Genomic DNA, 19,134 nt, shown 5'->3' on the forward strand with positions numbered 1-19,134 from the left:
ATTACTATGGAACTGTCGATTGTCATGGCTCAGCTGTCACTCTCTGCATGGCAGCTTTCAAAATGTATTAAGGATTTAAGAGCAAAAATGTATCAGCCATTATAACATTAACATGTAATGTTTGCATCCTCTCCTCCTGTCCACTCATAGGGTGTCTTCATGAGTCTACGTACTAAGTTGAACTAAAGTATTAGTTTGATCATTGCCATACACAATGAATCACATGTAATGCAAGGTACATGAAATATGTATTTATTTCAAAAGGAAACGATGAAACCCTGCAAAGCTTACAAATGGTATGTGAAAAGACTAATTACAAAAAGTAGCTAAAAATCATGAATGGGATGTAAGGACACAGAAGTACAGTGAGAATTTAATGTTCATATTGTCACATTAGAATGATCACAGCTGAGATGAATAGAGGGTATGTTTAAGAAGGTGGATGAAACCCTAGGCCGATGTAGTTTTGTTTTCCAGATCAGGTTAAAAACAAATTCAAACATGGCAAACATGCTGCACATGTGGAGCTTCATGTTCTACGTGGAGTGTCGACTTAGACCATTTCGTGTAGAATGTTGTACCTAGTGTTGAGCGGTGTGGGATCCTGGAAAAAGATCTTTGCCATCGTCTATAGATACATTGGCACACTTAAATGTGATTAGCTGCAGCTGCACGGCCAAAGCAGGTCATGTTTTAGGGTTTCAACCCGCTTTACAGTAAAATATCACATGTTCCGTTCTTCATACAGACCCCCAGAACCTGTCAAATATGGACTATTAAGCACTAAGAAAAATAGCTTACCGGTACATGTTATCACAGAGCAAGCTATCCAGCAACTAGCTCATTGTGGCAACACATCAGAAAGAGCATGTAAGAAAAAATATATCACACTAATAACATTTCATAACCACTGATTTTTTTTACCTCCTGATACAAAAAACATACTGTAATACTGTGCAAGACATAAAAAAAAGGTGATACAATTATATAATAATCATATTTTACAAGACACAAGACCCTTCAATGTAGCTGAAGTGCATTCGATTAAGCTTTCATAATTGGCATGAGCTTATCTCAGGTAAGCCCGAGTTATACTTTGTCGTACAACAGTATTACGCGCCACAAATAGAACAACGCATCATGTTAAACATTACTCATTATGTTGGCATTAATATGCAGTCATAGTGGATTCCCCACTAAACAAAGGGAAAAACAGACTCCTAAATGTTAATATAAAATAAAAAAAGGATATCTGTCTTTCACACAAATGACAAAAATATATATCTGCTCTAGACAAAACACAAATTTAGACGATTGAAACAAACCGAATACTTTTTTAAACACCATACAAAATAATCAAATGAATAGCATCTGATGAAATCATACTGTAAATCTGCTCCAGATGCACTAACCAAAAGAAGACATAACCCAATTATTATTGTACAACAAAATAGAGAAAAAACACTTCTACATTAAGAAATCCAATGTCAACTTGTTTGCAGTGTACAGTGATAGTTGCTTTGAGACTAATTCATAATATAAATGATAAGCAACACTTGGTTTAAAGAATGGTTAATACACTGCGCGCACCGGCACGCACACAAACACACGTCACGCACACTACTGTATTTACTGGAGCCACCCAACAGTACTGCATATAATACTGTATATTATGTACGGTACAATACTGTGTATATAATCTAAGTGACAACATTGACATCTTTGTTTTTCTATTGGAAAGTTCACTAGACTTGGTTGAATTTGTTGATTTAGTTCATTTTGTGAATCCACAGGAATGTCTGCTTTCCACATTGTACATATCTCCCAAAAATAAAGAATAATGTATTTTCCCTCTACAGGGCCTTGTCTTATCAAACCCGCTCCCATTAGACCCCAGTGATAGAAGTCCATCTGATGATCCAGGAGCCCCTTCGTAAACATGACTCCATCGTGATCAAACGTCAATTGGGTTTTAAGGCCAGGCAGAGTTTGGAGGGGAATAAGTGTGTTTTGTTTTAGTGCAGGGTCTGCCGAACTGTGGATTCAGGCCCAGGGTTTGGTCATAGAAGAAAACAATGAGCCCCGCATTCAGAATGCAGAGTTGTCATGTTGCTGTAAACGGTAGTGCTGTGGGAGAAGGCTTTGGTCCATTGAGAAAAAGAATCACACCATCTTAAGACTAAGAGCGATTCTCTCGATGCACAAGTGAGGATCTGTGACAGAAAAGAAAGAAAGAATGAATATCGTCTCTGTCAGCTGGAAACCTCCATGTGCAAGACTGTTACTTTTCAAGATTCAAATACAAAAATAGCAGACCTACAAGGTTGTAGATCAAGCTTGTAGATACTAGATATAGTATTTTTGCTGTGACAGTTTGGCTCATGACAACATCGCTGGTCATTTAGGAATTCGGAAAAGGTATGTGGCAGTATGCTCAAGTAGAATAATAAGTTACGGAAAAACTATTCCGACTATACAGGCCAGACTTGGGATGTTTCCATAACAAAATGATTGTGTTTATAGATGTGTTTGTGCATACATTAGAACAATGTTGCAGAGAGATACAGTACATTCATGCCTTAGCAAGGTTATATAGTTGCTTCAGGGCAGAAACATTTTCAGATGTAATTTTGTATATATTTTTAGTTTTCACTACACGTGATAGATTGATCATTCTGGACGTGCATGGCCTGCTAGTGTATGTAATTTGTTCATGGGTACAAACCTCAGAGATCTACGGCTGTCTTTCTCCATGTGATTCTCGGGTCCTTCACTCTCGTATGAAGCCAGATGCAGCTCTGCAAGGAGGAGAGTAAGTACAGTAGGAAAGACTGAGCATCATTTGGTTCACAAGCATGAATGCATTTTGCACCAGAAGATCTTCACAAACCGCTCCCATATTGTTTTCACTGGCTACGCTGTCCTACCTTTTGGCTGGTTGAAAGGCTTGCTTCCTGAACACGAGTCACACGACTTAATTGACTGTAGAAGACTTTCCCTCCCGTTCGCGAGTTACCCGAGTTATGTTTTCATGCGTTTTTAATAATAGGCAGCACATATAATATGCGAGGAGGGCAACCAAAATGTCAGTCCCTGAGCTGGCTAGCCTTTGTGCAATTTTCGAAATGGAGTGATAAACTATAGTTTGCCAACTCGAGGCGTGCTTATCACAGATGAAATAAATACAATTTTGAATGAGTACTGACCATCCTCATTGAAGATGGGCGAGGTGACCAGATGTTGGAGGATCCGACGGTCTCTCTCGAAGGGACATATCACTTGACGCCATACCAGGAACTCGCTCACCTGCTTAGCCAGGTCCCACAGTTTCTGGTAAATAACAAAAAACAAACAAAAACATATACATTTCCAAGTTCAACTCAGGTTCAGGTTCAGGTTCAGGTTTATTTGTCATTTGTATAGATACAGAGTATACATACAATGAAATTTATTTTGCTCAGAGCACTCTCCGTCTTACATACACAGGACATAAACAAACATCTATAGTGCAAGAAAAGACAAAAAACAGTAAAAGAAAGTGCAAGTGAAGTGAAGTGCAATACAGTTCAAGGTCAGCTGTTCAGCAGCCTGACTGCCTGGGGGTAAAAACTGTTACTGAGACGGGTGGTACGAGATTTGATGCTCTGGTAGCGTTTTTTGGAGGGGAGTAGTTTGAACAGGGTATTTGAGGGGTGGCTGGTGTCTTCCATGATGTTATGGGCTTTTTTCATACAGCGAGTGGTGTAGATGTTATGGAGACTGGGTAATTCTGTAGTGCCGATGATTTTAGCTGCTGTTTTAATGGTCCTCTGCAACCTGTTGCAGTCCTGAGCGGTCGTGTTACCGTACCACACTGTGATACAGCCAGTTAAGACACTTTCAATTATACAGCGATAAAAGTTCACTAGTCCTTTTGTACTTAAGCCAAACTTGCACTATACCAGTCGCAGAACTGAGCAGCAAGGTCTACAGTACACTGTAGACCTTGCTGCAGACTCTACAGGGTCTCTGGGTAACTTGACCACTTCATGTTTCCCAGGGGTCTATACTAGACTCCCCCTCCTTTTAAGCTCTAGACACCAAAAATAGCTGATCTACTAGCTCACAAGTCACAACACATCGCAAAGCGTTTGACATTAAATAGGAATAATGATCAGTGCACAGTGCTTTATCCATCAAAATGTTTTTTCCAAAGCAATCAACTGGAATAGAAACAACAACTTGTCTGCACCACACAGTGACAGCCATTCTCCACTCTGCCACTAGAGGTCACTAAGGGCAAAGGCCTCGAGAACTGCTTGAGAACATGGCTTCACGTTGTTTCTTTCAGCTGCTTAGTTTGCATGTAATCATGTAATCAGAGAGAGAGAGAGTGTGTGTGTGTGTGTGTGAGTGAGTGAGTGAGTGAGTGAGTGATTGAGTGAGTGAGTGAGTGTGTGTGTGTGTGTGTGTGTATTGAGCAACATTTAAAGCTGCATTCTGGGACTTATTTGAATTAACAGAGTTCTTGTACTGTACATCTACAGTGGTTGGAGCTGGTCTACCTACTCTTTTACTGAGACATTTAGACCAGTGGTCCTTGTCTCATTAATGATAGGTTGTGGCTCAAATGCCAAATACATAATGGGCCTTGAAATGAAAAGGGTTGAAAACCACTGATTTAGACCCTATTGAGTTATACATACTGTTTGACAAGTAGTAGCCTACAGCCTGAAACTCATAGTCCCAAGTGGGGATTCTCTCTTGCTTGAATGAGCGGTAGATGTTTGGGTTCCTTGAACCCCGTGCGTTACATTGCATTTTCCCTTTCCCTGGAACATGAAATGGATTATAGTTTAATATCAATAATTGACACTACAACATCCCATTATTTAAAACCACCCTGCATACTCGGTCAACTGGACCTGGGTGGCTCTGTATTAGGACCGCTCATTTCTTTCCCTTTACGTCAAATCTTAGTTGAAAAAACTGCAAGTTTACAAGCTATCAGCGTGTGACGCCGTGGCCTGTTGTGAGCTTGTAGGCTTCGTACACACATAAAGAACAACTGTGCTCTGCTCTCCCAATGCTTTTCCAATGGAAGACACGGCGGTTCACCAAACACTTGTGTTTGATTGCCCCCCCCCCATGAAACACGGACAGCACAGAGCATGTTCGTCTGATATGTGTGTACGAAGCCGTAGATCTACTTGACGTGGTTACGCTCAGAGTACTGACCTGGAAGTTGATGTGTCCGTTGGCCAGCCTGCTGGCACAGCCCTCGTTGAGGAAGTAGATGTCCTTTATGAGCAGACTGAAGAACGGAATCACGATCTACAGGGCGGATAGACAGCAAGTTAGAAGCGGGATATAATTGGCTTATTTTGGGCATGTCATTATAGTGAGAAAAGAAAGGAAAGAACGCGGAAAATAGAAATTCTCCAAGATCTCAACATGTCACGATGAAACATGTTGTGTTACTACTGTATGTGTGACTATTTTTATGTATTTTATGTATTATTAGTGCAACCACTCCAAGGAACAGCAATGTCTGTGTCCACCTATCTATTTGACGTTAACCCATGCGCCTATGTGACTGTGAGCACCAGTAGCTATGACTATTAGTACCAGTAGGGGCGCTGTTGTGCCAGAAACAGAGAGAGAGTGCTGCACTGTTGCCTGCTAATGAGCGCGTTCACACGGGTGTGATTTCTTTTGTTCTTGCTTACTGTAAATCGTTCTGGATTAAGGGTGTCTGATAAATGGCCAAAACTGTTGTGCACCAGGGAAGCAAGAGCCAGAGGCTATGGCTATTTCGGAACCAATGGCATACTCCACCACACAAGGGCATATCTCTGCCAGAAAGAACATTGGTAGCTTGTTGTAGATCTGTTCAATTTGGCAAGCGACACCGTCATACTACCAGGTATAAACAAGAATGACACACGTGTCATTAACTGCCAGGTGAAACAAGCGCTCTCCGTTGTGCATGTGTCCCCCGTTTTTTTTCTACTATCTTTTTTATTATTATGTTTTGAATGTGCATGTTACTCTGTCAAACATCCCGGCCGTTGTTTGCATTAATTTCAACTTTTTGTTGGTTCAATCACTGCGTTTTATTCTGTAGCTCCATTTAGCTCTTAACATTAGCCGCTGTTGTCAGGCGCTCCGCTGCGACCATAGAGTTTTACTGCGACGTTGCAGAGTCTGGGTTAAGACTTCTGCGTTGCAGCATTTCAGGCCTTAAGAAGCACTCCCATTGGCAATTAGGCGGCGTCGCTAAAGCCATCATGAGCGATCATATTTTTGATCAGCGGCCTTACTGGCCTTTGTATGCTCTCTCTCACCCTTTCCTGACTGCTATGTGCCGTCTCAGACCTCTGGGTGGCGCCACGGAGCGATGTGCGGTAGTTACTGAAGTTACTGGATGGGTCCATCTGGTGCTGGAGAATGAGAACAGATGAAAGCGTTTCATCACATGATGTCACACTATTAAAACATACATACAAATGCACAAAGGAATAGAGACGTGAATGTGAGAAGAGCACTGAAATAATCTAATTAAATTATAAGTTGACAGAAAAACAAGGAATGATGACAGTCATAATGTGTCAGGTGAAACAGGCGCCGTCTCCGTTGTCCCCCTTGTTGTCTCCACCAGGCCGAATGCATGGGGAGAGAGTATGTTTTGCAGATTTGCACTCCGTCCGTGTGTGTGTGTGCGTCTGTCCGTCTGTTACCAGCTAATCTCCGGCACCGTTAACCCGGTTGATGCCAAATTTTGCACACACACTGGATGCCAATGATGAACCTCTGCCCCAAATTTTCCAGAACGGCCTGTTATAGCGCCACCAGGAGGCCGACTTTTGAAAAACATTTTCTTTTTATATTACTCCTCCAGATTCTGTCCAAAAATCCCACAAATCCTTACACACTATCTCTATAGTCATGTGTTCAAGGCGGATCTGTCCGATATTTCATATTCCATCCTAATTGGTTAACATTGGCTTTCAAAGTTTGCAGGATTGGCCCGTTAGCCACATAAAGAACTCTACTGAACAACTGTATCTTATTTGTCTAACAACGTGGAAAAGGGTCATGTGATAGGGACATGACGAATCAGCTAAGGCCATGACTCGTGAGTCAGGATGTGAAAGTGGGTGTCAGCAGTGGGGTCAGCAGTATTTTGGAATGTCTAAATGTTAGGATTAAAAAGAAAGAGTAGTTTGGAGTATTTCTCACCTCTAGAATTGCAAATTTGTCAGTATTGACCTTACTCCAAGTCTTCTTCAGGCGAGCCACGGGACTCATATTCATCCCAGCTGATAGAGGGAGAGAGAGAGAGAGAGAGCAAGAGAGTGACCGAAAGAGAATTAACGTTACAAATAATGAGTTTGAGTAGGTATACTAGAACTAGGTTTTCAACCAGTGGTCCTTGAGGGGGTTCCGGGTGGTGCCCAGCTAAATGATGAACAGTTGGTATTAGTTACCAAATGGACCCTAATAGATCTTTAACTCTTGAGAGCATAAAATGGAGTTAAATCATTGTTAAACATCTGCATTACTTAATTTACAATAAGTCTACACAATTAAGAGAATGTAGAATAATTGTTATTTTGATCAACGTTAGCCTGTTATCTCTCCTATGTTACCACATCAATACAGCATGGAATTGTGGACAAAATAACGTAAATAACGATAACAAAATATTCAATGTTAAGGGTCTGAGAAGCTAAATGTTCAAATGGTGGTCTGTGGCTCAAAGGCTGAAAAGAATAATGGGCCTTGATATGAAAAAAGGTTGAAAACCACTGTACTAGACTGGAGTACATAGAAACACAATAGACTACACCTACACAACTACTGCATATTGTGTGCATTAGTCATAATGTATACATCATTTCTATTCATGGATGATGGCATATTACAATACTTACTGATGATGGCCATGAGGGAGTTAAAGTTGCCAATGTTGAAACATTCTTGAGCGACATCGATAAAGAACTCGATGGCCCGAGCTCTGTGTTTCTTCTTCACTGGCTGTAAATGAGAAGAGAACAGAACATTAACCCATTCTGACCTGAGATCAGATTCATACGAGGTTTCCGCCGGACACACACTGGTCTGATGAACCCATTCTGACCTGAGATCAGATTCTAAAAATGTCAGTCGCTCTTCGATTTTTCAAAAATAGCAGACCTACAAGCTCGTATCGCGCCACTCGGTGGCGCGATATGAGCTTGTAGATCTGCTATTTTTAAATAGCTAAAGCATAACATGATGCTGACACCAAAATGGGTGCCCGGTCAGAATGGGTTAAGACCATGAGGTTCAAGTTGAACGAGATGAACAAGCAAGGAGATAAACTAGTGGTGCAACAGTTAATCATGGATGGATTTACTTGCTTGCTTTTATTGTTAAAACATCATGTCTTTGTCAACAATTTATCAACACTTTCTTGCAATATTTACCAGCTTTATTTGCATTTGTGCCACACAGATAAAGGCAGATAAAGCATCTCTCACCATACAAATCTCAGTAGCCACAAGATAACTGAGTCGGTTGAACCAGTTGATGTAAGCCTCCAGGTTACTGGTTTTACGTTTCCTGAAGAAACCCTGAAAGAGAAAGAGAGTTCTGTAAACTAATTGACAAATTAAGATAAATAAATCAAATAAATAAACCTACAACACACAAATATACAGACACTGTTCCAGGTTGTTGTTTTTTTTATCTGCATTTGTGTCCTCTGTAGTGTACAAAGGACTTTGTACAAGTGAGTTGACTTGCTGTGCGTTCAAATAAATCCTTGTTAGCGCATTGAAACCTGGGAAAGCATCGGTTTCATTTTAGATTTCCGAGTTGGCCGTTCAAAAATAGCTCACAGCGTGTCACAGCTGCGAACATAATATTGAAAGAGAACTACTGGTTTAGATGGCATTTGTTGAATCGGCCTCAGGTTTTAATGGGTTAAACTAAAGGCTTACACAACACTGCCAGCCCACTCGCCACTGCAGCCCCCCACCCCCCTGGCTGACTCACTCAAACAAACCACTTTTCTGCACTCAACAGATCTTATTATGAATACTTATGTAACACAAGGTGAGACCCGACTGAAGATTGCTGCACACTAACACACAAACAAGAAGGCACGTACAGTCTAGGGATGGCCATGAAAAGTCGACTAATGGAATAGAGCACAGAAGGTAATCACAATGGTGTCTACCGATGACACATCGATGCCAGTTACGACTGGGAAAGCATCTCATTTATCATTTTAGATTTTAGCGTTGGCTATTCAAAAACAGCAGACACGCGTATGAGCTCACAGCTCACACTTTGTCGCACTGTGAGCTTGTACATCTTATATTTTATTTATTGTAATCTTGAAAGTCTGAAAAATGCAGTCCAAACAATCAAGTAAAAACCCTTTACTGTACCTTGTGGTTTTCCAAAGGATCCTTCATGGAGAAGGTCTGAATGAACTCCTCAGGGCCGATGAAACTCAGCCTGTCCTGCATGGACAGAAGACATTTGAACCAGTGTTCATTTTCACAGCATTTTCCAGTCATAGTTTTAGTCTAGTTTAAACCCATTCTGACCGGGCACCCATTTTGGTGTCGGCATCATGTTATGCTTTAGCTATTGAAAAATAGCAGATCTACAAGCTCATATCGCGCCACCGAGTGGCGCGATACGAGCTTGTAGGTCTGCTATTTTTGGAAAAATCGACGAGCGACTGACATTTCTAGAATCTGATCTCAGGTCAGAATGGGTTAATCAGACCAGTGTGTGTCCATGTGGAAACCTCGTATGAATCTGATCTCAGGTCAGAATGGGTTAACTAGGTCAGAATCCTTCTTACCAGTTCGATGTGCGTGAGCTGCTGGGCGAGGACGAAGGGCTCGTCGCACACGCTCAGCATGTCGCCGCGCTGACCCGACGACTGCTTGCTCTTCAGAGAGGCCGGTCTCTCCATGGCCACGGCGCTGAGCGCCGCCACCGCCTCCTCGTACTGGCCCAGAGCCGACAGACGCTTGATCAACCTCTGGGTCATCTGCTGCATGGCCCGCCACGAGTACTGGACCAATTCAACACACACACACACACACACACAGACAGACACACACACAGACAGAGAGCAAACCATCAACCTCTGGGTCATCTGCTTGCATGGCTCGCCACGAGTACTGGACCAATTCAACACACACAATCCCTCATTTAGTCATTTCCAGGACTTTTCAGGTGTCCTACAAATTGAGACGCTGTGCCACATTGTGACTGGCAGGCATCAGTGTTTCAGTGCCCTTAATAGTCAGTCGCCTAAGAGTTGGCTTTCTGCTGTAAAGCTCTCTCATTGTCTCTTTTCCTCCAAGGTGTGTTTTTAAGCATGTTAAAATAACATGAGAAGGCCCAGGCCGTAGCGTAACGGTCTGGGCACCGGACTGGTGATCCAGTCGCGGTGTGCCGCGGGTTCGACTCCCGAACCCGACACGGCCTTTACCGCATGTCATCCCCCCATCTCTCTCCCGTTTCCTGTCAGCCTACTATCTGTCCCTTAAAAAATCAATAAAAGGCGTAAGCCGCAAAAAAATATCTTAAAAAAAATAAATAATAATAACATGAGAAAACTAAATTGAATGAACAATCGTGACAATTTGTGCAAATCTTTGAAAATATATATTATTTTAACTCCAATCTTTGCTTCTGGGGGTCCCCTGGATCAAATATTTTAAGATGGGGGGGGGGGGGTTGTTTTGAGCACCACTGACATAGTAACATAGGTTTTTCACAGAACTGTTTTAGAAGACATTTTGTAGAATCATACACTAACCTCATCTGCTCGGGCCACGTGGTGAGTCATGTCCTTGAGGCAGCGCATCATCCTCTCGTCTCTGAAGTCGTAGGGGAAGGTCTCCGTCCATTCCGTCAACAGCTGCACCAGCTTGGGGGCGACGTCTCGGACACGAATCTGACAGCGTCGACGGAAGTCACATTAGTGTTTTACGTGAGGACATCTTGATACAGAGCAGAGTATGCTTCCTCCGAGCATCTCTTCAGCGGTGGGCGCTGAATTAGTCACATTAGCTGTTAAATAATCGGTTTCATGAATCATGAATTCCAGTGATTATGTCATGCATTATTGGATTACTGAATATCTTGCCTCTACTTCTCTCTGTGTATTTATCTCATTTAAACCATTATTTTAAATCGTTATTTTAAATAGCAGATCTACAAGCTCGTAGAACGGCCGCGCTACGAGCTTGTAGCTTGAGCTTGTAGCTTGTATAGATATTCTTTCACAACAAACGTTTTTAACTAAAATATTTGCTTCTGGGGGGGGTCCCTGGAACAACATATTTTCAGATGGGGGTCAGGCCAAATACAACAGGTCTTTCAGAAAATTGTCATGATTTACAAGACGTTTTTTGTAGAATCTGGTCTCAGACAGGTCTTAATGGGTTATACCTACTTTGTCCAGCAGGGGGTCTCCGGAGCGCTGCTGCTCCACACACAGATGACACACCCGGGTCATGAGCTCATAGGGGTGCAGGAAGAGACGAGAGCTCAGTAAGAAGGTGAACACATAGGACCTCTGGTGGACAGGAAGCAAAACACACAGGGACCAGGTCAGGAAATGTGCGAAAGATTCTACAACTTCAATGTAAAATACACAAAGGACAATTAAATGGAAAAATCTGCAGGCCACAGTGGGATCCGATTCTGTCTGTCTGGATACGTAATTCTGACAGAGCATTAGTCCGGCATAGTTACTCCTAATCAGTGAAGATCTCAAATAATTATTGTACATGGCTAACGTTGATTCCGTGACAAAAGTAAAGTCTTTGCATAATATAAGCTCTACCTTCCCAGTAAAATACAATCCCCTGTGTTAATTCAACCAGACAGCTCGATTGACATATTGATTAACTGATATCACGCTTATGGTTCCTCACATCAGGGTAATAGTCGACCGTCGGAACCAAGTGCTGGATCAGCGCCTCGAGCGACCCAGACACCAAGCTGTTGTCATGGTAGCACATCTCGCCGTAGCTGGCGGTGATGCCGTTGGCGTAAAGGTGTTCTTTGGCTAGGGCGGCGTTGCTGCGACGGGTTTCAGTGCTGGCGCTGCTGCAGCTGCTGCTGTTGTTACGGTAGAGGTGGTCACTGCTACCGCTGCCGTGTGCGTTGCGGTAGGAGCGTCCGCTGCTACAGGAACTGGCGGCACGACGGGGGCTGCCGTGGCGGGTCTGTTGGGGTATGGCGGCGTAGGGGTTCTCCGTGACGTTGTTGTTGTTGTTGTACACGCGGTCCTTAGACATGGTCACGACGACGCTGCCATTCCGGCAGGGGCTGTGAGGCTGTGGGATGTCGTACGGGTTCTCTGTGGCGGGCGCGGGGCGGTAGGCGTTGTCGTAGAGGTTTTCCCGGCTGGGGCTGGTGGCAGCTGCGCTGCAGTACGGACTGTGAGGCTGAGCGTTGTTGTTGTTGTGGCTGCTGTAGGGGCCGCAGGGGCCAAACTTGCCGGCGTAGGGAGTGGTAGGAGGCATGGTGACCTGGAGACCAATGAGGAGACACGTGTCATTAAAGCACTTTCAACCTGCCGTCGCTATTATGTCATCATAGGCAACGATTTAAGAACAAAAAGTCTAAAACGAAAAGTGAAAAATAATAGACGTTTTTCAGCAGACATTTGTGTTCCAGTGTGGAGACATGGTAGTGTACTGTAATGCCACAGTACATTCCACCCCGTCTCCTGCCCACTTTTGTTAAAAGATAAGTAATAATAAAAGAAATCAACACACGGTTCGGAATCAGAATCAGCTATATTGTCACATCACAGGTTTACAGAAGTAAAGATTATGATGTGAAATGTTTAATGTCATCCAGGCTTTAATAAAATATTTTAAAAAGTTTCCATTTGTTACAAAAATGTTTAAATTAATCGTTTAGCAATATTATTTAACAACCTTACAGTGATACTGATGTCTAACCATATACTATTCTTATTATCGTCATATTCTTGCAATATCTCATCTCAGAACAAACTAGACTAGACTTTGTAACCACACAAAAAAAGTCATGGTCAGCATGGTTTTGCTTTTGTTTTTCCAATCCCTGGAAAGCTTAGAATTGGGACATAATGAGTTACTACATCCCACAGTACTGAAATGTTGTAATTTCTAGGTGGAACTGTGGGTGTAAGGCCTGATGAGAAGCTTGGGGATGAATAAATGGCAGTTTGAATTTGATTGTTTGTTTAAACCAAGGAATTTATGCTCCTTTTGTTAGTAAACTTCGAAAATAATCTGGCAAGAAAAGATTTAGGAAAAATGGAGCACCAAAGACAAACATTGTTGCATGATGTGCCTTGTAGATTTCTCTACTCTCAAGAGGTTTGAAAACATGGGAGCATATAACGTTCAGATGAAAGTGGGGATAAATATCCCCATAAACGTTGCATCATGGTTTTGTTTTTTCTTTCTCCAAAGATCCAAACTGTGTGCGTGTGCATCCTTCAATCCGTTGTTCCTGTTGTTTGGGAACCCAAAACAAGGCCGTCCCACTCAGACAGGTCTGCACATTATCCCAGAAAAAAAGACTAAACTCAATCGTTTTGGCTCCAGTGCTGAAGAAGACATCCAAGAACTCCAACTTTTAATCTATTCAACTTCAGCCAGATTGAGACCAAAATCCCATAATGTGGTTTTAAATGGTAGATGGGCCTGTTAGAACAGAAGCATATGGGGGGGATGTCTTTAACAATAGAGGTATTATCCAGCTTGTCACGGTATTAACGACCACACAAAGACCCCAGGAAGAGACCAGACCAGATCAGACCAGATCACAAACTCACTCACTCAGCTTCACTGTCATGATATCCATGTGTCCGGATTGACATCACTGAGTACGACTGCGGACATTCTAAAAACATACAGTACATAACATATATATATATATATAGTCTGACAAAAAAAACATGTATCCGACATTAATTTATGAAGAAAATAAACATAAAGTGAAATATGGAGATACAAGGTTTCTTCCTAACAGTGAGTGACAACATGCTTTGTTCAGTGAGTTACAGTATCATAGCATGTTATTATGCCATGCCATCTTGAAGTCACTGACAGTGAATGTACTCTGGGGTTTACAGCAGAATTAAAGGACTCTCTCTTACTGACCTGCTGGTGATCTTGTGGTTTGGTTTGAATAGAGTGAGTCCTGTGTCTATACAGAGAAATGAAGGGACTTTTCAGAACATAAACCCTAAGCTTTCCTGCAATTACATTTATATTTTACCAGATTAATGCTTTCACACAATAAGTTTAGTATTTTTAATTTAAAGCTTAATGTCTAATGCTCTACACTACAGTGTGCTGTCACACACACACACAATATATGCCAGTCTTACTTTTTACTGATTCATAGTTCATACTTAGCTGTGCATGTCACAGCACGATGTGTTGTGAGCTTGTAGATCAGCTATGTATAATTCAAGCCTTTGTTTGATCATGTTATATCTGCATTTTTTTACAAAGCCGTTGCAGCATATGCCAAAGTGTATATTAACCACCTGGATTTGAAACCTGATCTCCTACAAGGTTAGCAAAATATCTACTAGGCTTGTTCTGGGCTACAGTCAGGGCTACTCTGCTACAAACTACGGTAAATTCCTGGTACTAGTGCAGTGACTGCAGTCCATTGTTAAGAAGCATGGCCAACGTTAGGAACATGTGCCAGTTCTGGAGAGGCGCATATCTGAGGACTTCTCGCTCAACCTTTGGTCCTCAGCACGGCTGCCACGTACAAAGTTGGATGAGATCATCATGGTCATCCCTATATGACCTATGAGTTTCCTCATATATATATATATATTTTTTTAACTTATTTCTGGTGTATTCGTTATTAACCCATTCTGAACGGGCACCCATTTTGGTGTTGGCATCATGTTATGCTTTAGCTATTTAAAAATAGCAGATCTACAAGCTCATATCGCGCCACCGAGTGGCGCGATACGAGCTTGTAGGTCTGCTATTTTTGAAAAAAATCGAAGAACGACTGACATTTTTAGAATCTGATCTCAGGTCAGAATGGGTTAATCAGACCAGTGTGTGTCCAGCGGAGACCTCGTATGAATCTGATCTCAGGTCAGAATGGGTTAAACCCCAGAGAGCAAGTGAATTAGGACTGAAATCCCACTGTCGACTCCTAATATAGCGCATTGTCCGTTCTAATGGCATTATGTATGCCATTACAGATGAATGTGCATTAATAGAAATCCAATGAAGAAGTTGGATTTAGGCCAACTAAAATACAGAAACAGGAAGGTGAAGTGCTCCTCCTTTCGCAACAGAAACCTACCAAATATCTCTTCACAGTTCACAACCACTGAATCTGAATCCTGAAACCATGAATCTGTGGGCATAATCACAGTGGATAATAAAAGAGTATAGCCGCACACACGTAGCTGGCCATGCAAATTGTATTGTGGACACAGAGACAGAACAATTGCCATGGTCGTTTTTTCTGTCTCTGTGTCCACAATTACATTTGTACTAGCAGCTACAACTGGTGTGCTGTGCACCTTGATAACCATAAATAATCACAGTGTGGTCAGCTTAGGTCCTATGCTCCCTCAGCATGAGAGCCAGCCTTTCATGGTATGCATTAGCAAAGCATTAGTATTATGACACAGAGCTCAAGGAGTGGCCTTGAGGTGTGCCTGAGCGAGACATAAGCCAAGCGAGTGCCTGCGCCAAGCCGGTGGCACCACCGTCACCGAGTTGCATACCCATTATATATGGTGATCTTTTTAATCTGAAATTCCATGAGTTTCCATGTGGAAACAACATGGTCCACAAACTCTGCATTGCGCCACCGTCAACTTTCAACATGGTATATGAAAGAGTACACTGCGTTAACACGTGGCTGCCGACTTAGGTTCCTGCCCAAGCGACGGAATGGCACCTTATGTTATGGGCGATAAGGGATTTAAAGGAAACATAGAGCTGAGGGAACAACATAGGGTTGAGGGAAGAGAGTAAGAGACACACTCCTCATGATCTGACCAGTCTGCGAGATATATGCAAAGATAAGAACAGACAGATATACAGAGAGATTTGTGGAATAATACTCAATACATGTCCACGTTTTTCCCCACCAACGTACTGGGGCTCCTTGTGTGTGTGCTTTGCTTCGTTCAGGCCATGTTGCCAAACTTGCCATGTCTGCTTATTATAAGCAACCTTTGACTTGTTTTTTCTGTAAAGTCATTTGCAAATAAATGATTGGTAGTTGCTAGTTGATGTTTTTTTTTTTGCTTGATTCTACAGTGTACAGTAGTTGCTTATTTGGGCTTGCTTCCTAATGTGGTTTAAACCATTGGTTTCCACATTTGACGTCAAGGAACCCCACATGTAATTGTCCACAGACAGATGTTGTGCCTTTTTTTATTCAAGTGTTTAAAGGTATATTCAGTGATTTCACTCAAAAAACCTTAGGTTTCGTTTTTGGCTGTGGGACCCAGCCTTTCGTCCAATCAGGATAGAGAGTCAAAAACTAAACCTAAGGTTTTTTGACCCCCAGGGGTTAACTGGGGACAGGGAGGAACTCCTTATATGGCCAGCACACTCTATAGTAGGGAGGATTATCACAACAAAACAAAAAAATAAGTGATATTTGAATTAAGTGAAATCACTGAATATACCTTTAAAGAATATTCAAAATATTTCAATTTATTCTCAATCCCTATAATCCCTGTACAGGTAAACGTTGCATAAACAACACTGTCGTTACAGCATAAACTCCTGCAATACAGACAAATACATCTATCACACACTAGTAATAACTGAGTGAACAATATCCAGTTAAAATGCAATAGACTCTTGGAAAAGAGCTAGAGGCCACTCAAGAATCGTATGATACATAAACAGGTTTGGAAAGGATTTGAAAAGCCATCGGATGAAGTCCTCGTGAGGCTCGTATTCATGTACAACAAAGTGATTATGACAGCTAGATTTCCACTGACTGTGCACTGATTGTAGTCTTCCATAACTGATAACAAAAAACTAATAGTTGTATTAAAGTAAAACACTACCACAAGGTTGTATAACCTCACCCAGGCCACTGCCTTTGCCTGCCATGCAGAACAGCCCATATCACACACACAACTACCACACACACACACACACACACACACACACACACACACACACACACACACACACACACACACACACACACAGTAGATAACAAACAATTAAAGTCACTTTTATGGTCTGTTCAACTTTGTACCACAAACTTCACCCTGAACTGAACTGCTGAACAAGAACAATCTGTCTCACTCTTATGCTGACATGTACAAAGAGAATCCTGAGTGTTACTTAAAAAAAATACAAATAAACAGTGTTTATACTGGTCTTACACCAACATTTATATATACGTTTGCAACTCAAGGCATTATTTTGCTTTGTACATGCTTCTTTGTACCATTATTGAGTCAAGTGTGACACCTGAAATTGACACTCAAACTAAACTCAACACTCACTAGTTGGTATTATTTTACCGTGTAAGAAAGAGGAAGCACATTATTGCACAGTGCACACCCATCTCTATCAGTGACCCACAGTGTGCTGGTACAATATTAACCCAGAGACATGAGCTACAACACTAAAGACATGCTCTCTCACACATAAAGAATAGTGTGCTGCCTGTAACAGAGCTGTGTTTATACATTGCAACTTGGAGAAAACTATCTTACAAACCATAAGAATTGTGAATTTAGGAAATAGTTTATACATCCACATGATACTAGGGATAGGAAGGGTTAGTTTGGGATAAACGTTTGAAAGAAATTACAGCAGTAGCCTGTTTCCATGTTTTGCATTCACTTTGTATAAAATCTCTCGTGTGCGTGTGTGTGTGTGTGTGTGTGTGTGTGTGTGTGTGTGTGTATTGTATTCACAACAACATACTGTCACACAGGTGCTACTCTGTCCATCCATCCCCATTTCTCTCTTTTACGCACTCAATTCTACAATTTCACTGTATGTTCTGTAACACACACACACACACACACACACACACACACACACACAGAGTAGCACCTGTGTGACAGTATGTTGTTGTGAATACAAAATACACACGCACACACACACACACACACACACACACACACACACACACACACACACACAGTGAGTGAGTGTCTGACTCATGGCAGTAAAAGCAGTTTACCACCAAACCCACTCAGGGCAGGCCGTCACATGAACACCAGTCTAATTATAAACACATGCTGCATGTAAACAATAACAAAACACAAAGATGGAATCATGCGAGTGCATTGCATTCAGTTCATTCAGTTAAAGTGGATAATTAACCTCAGTCCTAGTCAGACAGTTTAGGAGTTGGGATGATTTGAAATTAACTGCGCCGCGCGTTTTTTTTTTTTTTTACAAATGCAAAGATAAACAACCAATAATATAGAAATTAAACATTTTAAGAAACATTCGCAACTATGAGAGTGAACTATAAGTGTATTACCAAATGGACCCGTCGCGGATCCATTTGGTTACATTATGTAATGTTCACTCACTCTCTCATGCAACTTATCTCCATAGTTAAATTAACACTGAAAAAAAAAAAAAAAAAAGCAACCGTGGAAGCCATTTCATGATAGAAAAACTTACCCCCGGCGATATTATATAAATGCAACCTGTCCCGAGATGTTTGGAATGCGCCGTTCAGGAGTCGCGATGCCCAGCCAGTCGTGATGTAATAATAATTATCCTGTGTGGAACACGCATAGAGACATGCAGGAGCGCAGCAGCCAGCCAGGCAGGCAGCGTGAAAACAATGCATCTGATCTGAGACAGTCGTTTGAACTAATGACTTCCAGAGAGCCGGGAAAATCGGCCAATCCGCTGCCGGGGGGGCGTGTCCGCCTTGTCTTCCGTTGACCAATCACGGGTGAGATTGTGGAAAATCGAAATCTTCCACTGCTCTGATTGGCTCGTTCGCCCTTCCATCGAGTACGTTTTTTTCCTTATCCCTTTCTTCCTTTCTTTCTTTCTTTTTTTCTCCCCCAACAATGTTTTTCTTTGGGGAGGTGAACGTGTAGGGTTTCTCCTCTTTTCTATTCTGTTCATGAGG

General features: G+C 42.0%; 1 protein-coding gene across 1 annotated transcript; it reads right to left on the reverse strand.

The window, feature by feature from the left end:
* Positions 1 to 274: 274 nt before the first annotated feature.
* rasgef1bb (RasGEF domain family, member 1Bb) lies at positions 275 to 18,800 on the reverse strand. The gene is made up of 14 exons (XM_083793158.1): positions 18,672 to 18,800; positions 11,937 to 12,536; positions 11,453 to 11,575; positions 10,814 to 10,951; positions 9,845 to 10,060; positions 9,420 to 9,494; positions 8,505 to 8,597; positions 7,917 to 8,019; positions 7,222 to 7,301; positions 6,327 to 6,422; positions 5,218 to 5,313; positions 3,207 to 3,330; positions 2,726 to 2,798; positions 275 to 2,213 (listed from the first exon to the last, which is right to left on the reverse strand). Exons 2-14 carry the CDS (start codon positions 12,528 to 12,530, stop codon positions 2,180 to 2,182), a joined length of 1,845 nt encoding a protein of 614 aa, XP_083649284.1. The 5' UTR covers positions 12,531 to 12,536; positions 18,672 to 18,800; the 3' UTR covers positions 275 to 2,179.
* Between the last annotated feature and the right edge of the window lie 334 nt (positions 18,801 to 19,134).

The sequence above is a fragment of the Protomyctophum parallelum genome (assembly GCF_964188405.1).
Source record: "Protomyctophum parallelum genome assembly, chromosome: 21".
NCBI classification, from domain to species: Eukaryota; Metazoa; Chordata; class Actinopteri; order Myctophiformes; family Myctophidae; genus Protomyctophum; species Protomyctophum parallelum.

Bases quoted from the DNA above. Each gene is read 5' to 3' on its own strand.
- rasgef1bb (XM_083793158.1), bottom strand. From the start codon at position 12,530: ATGCCTCCTACCACTCCCTACGCCGGCAAGTTTGGCCCCTGCGGCCCC. The intron at 8,598-9,419 runs GTACAGTAAAGG...TTTCTCTTTCAG, and splicing joins ATCCTTTGGAAAACCACAAG to GGTTTCTTCAGGAAACGTAA. The intron at 6,423-7,221 runs GTGAGAAATACT...CTCATTCTCCAG, and splicing joins ACAAATTTGCAATTCTAGAG to CACCAGATGGACCCATCCAG.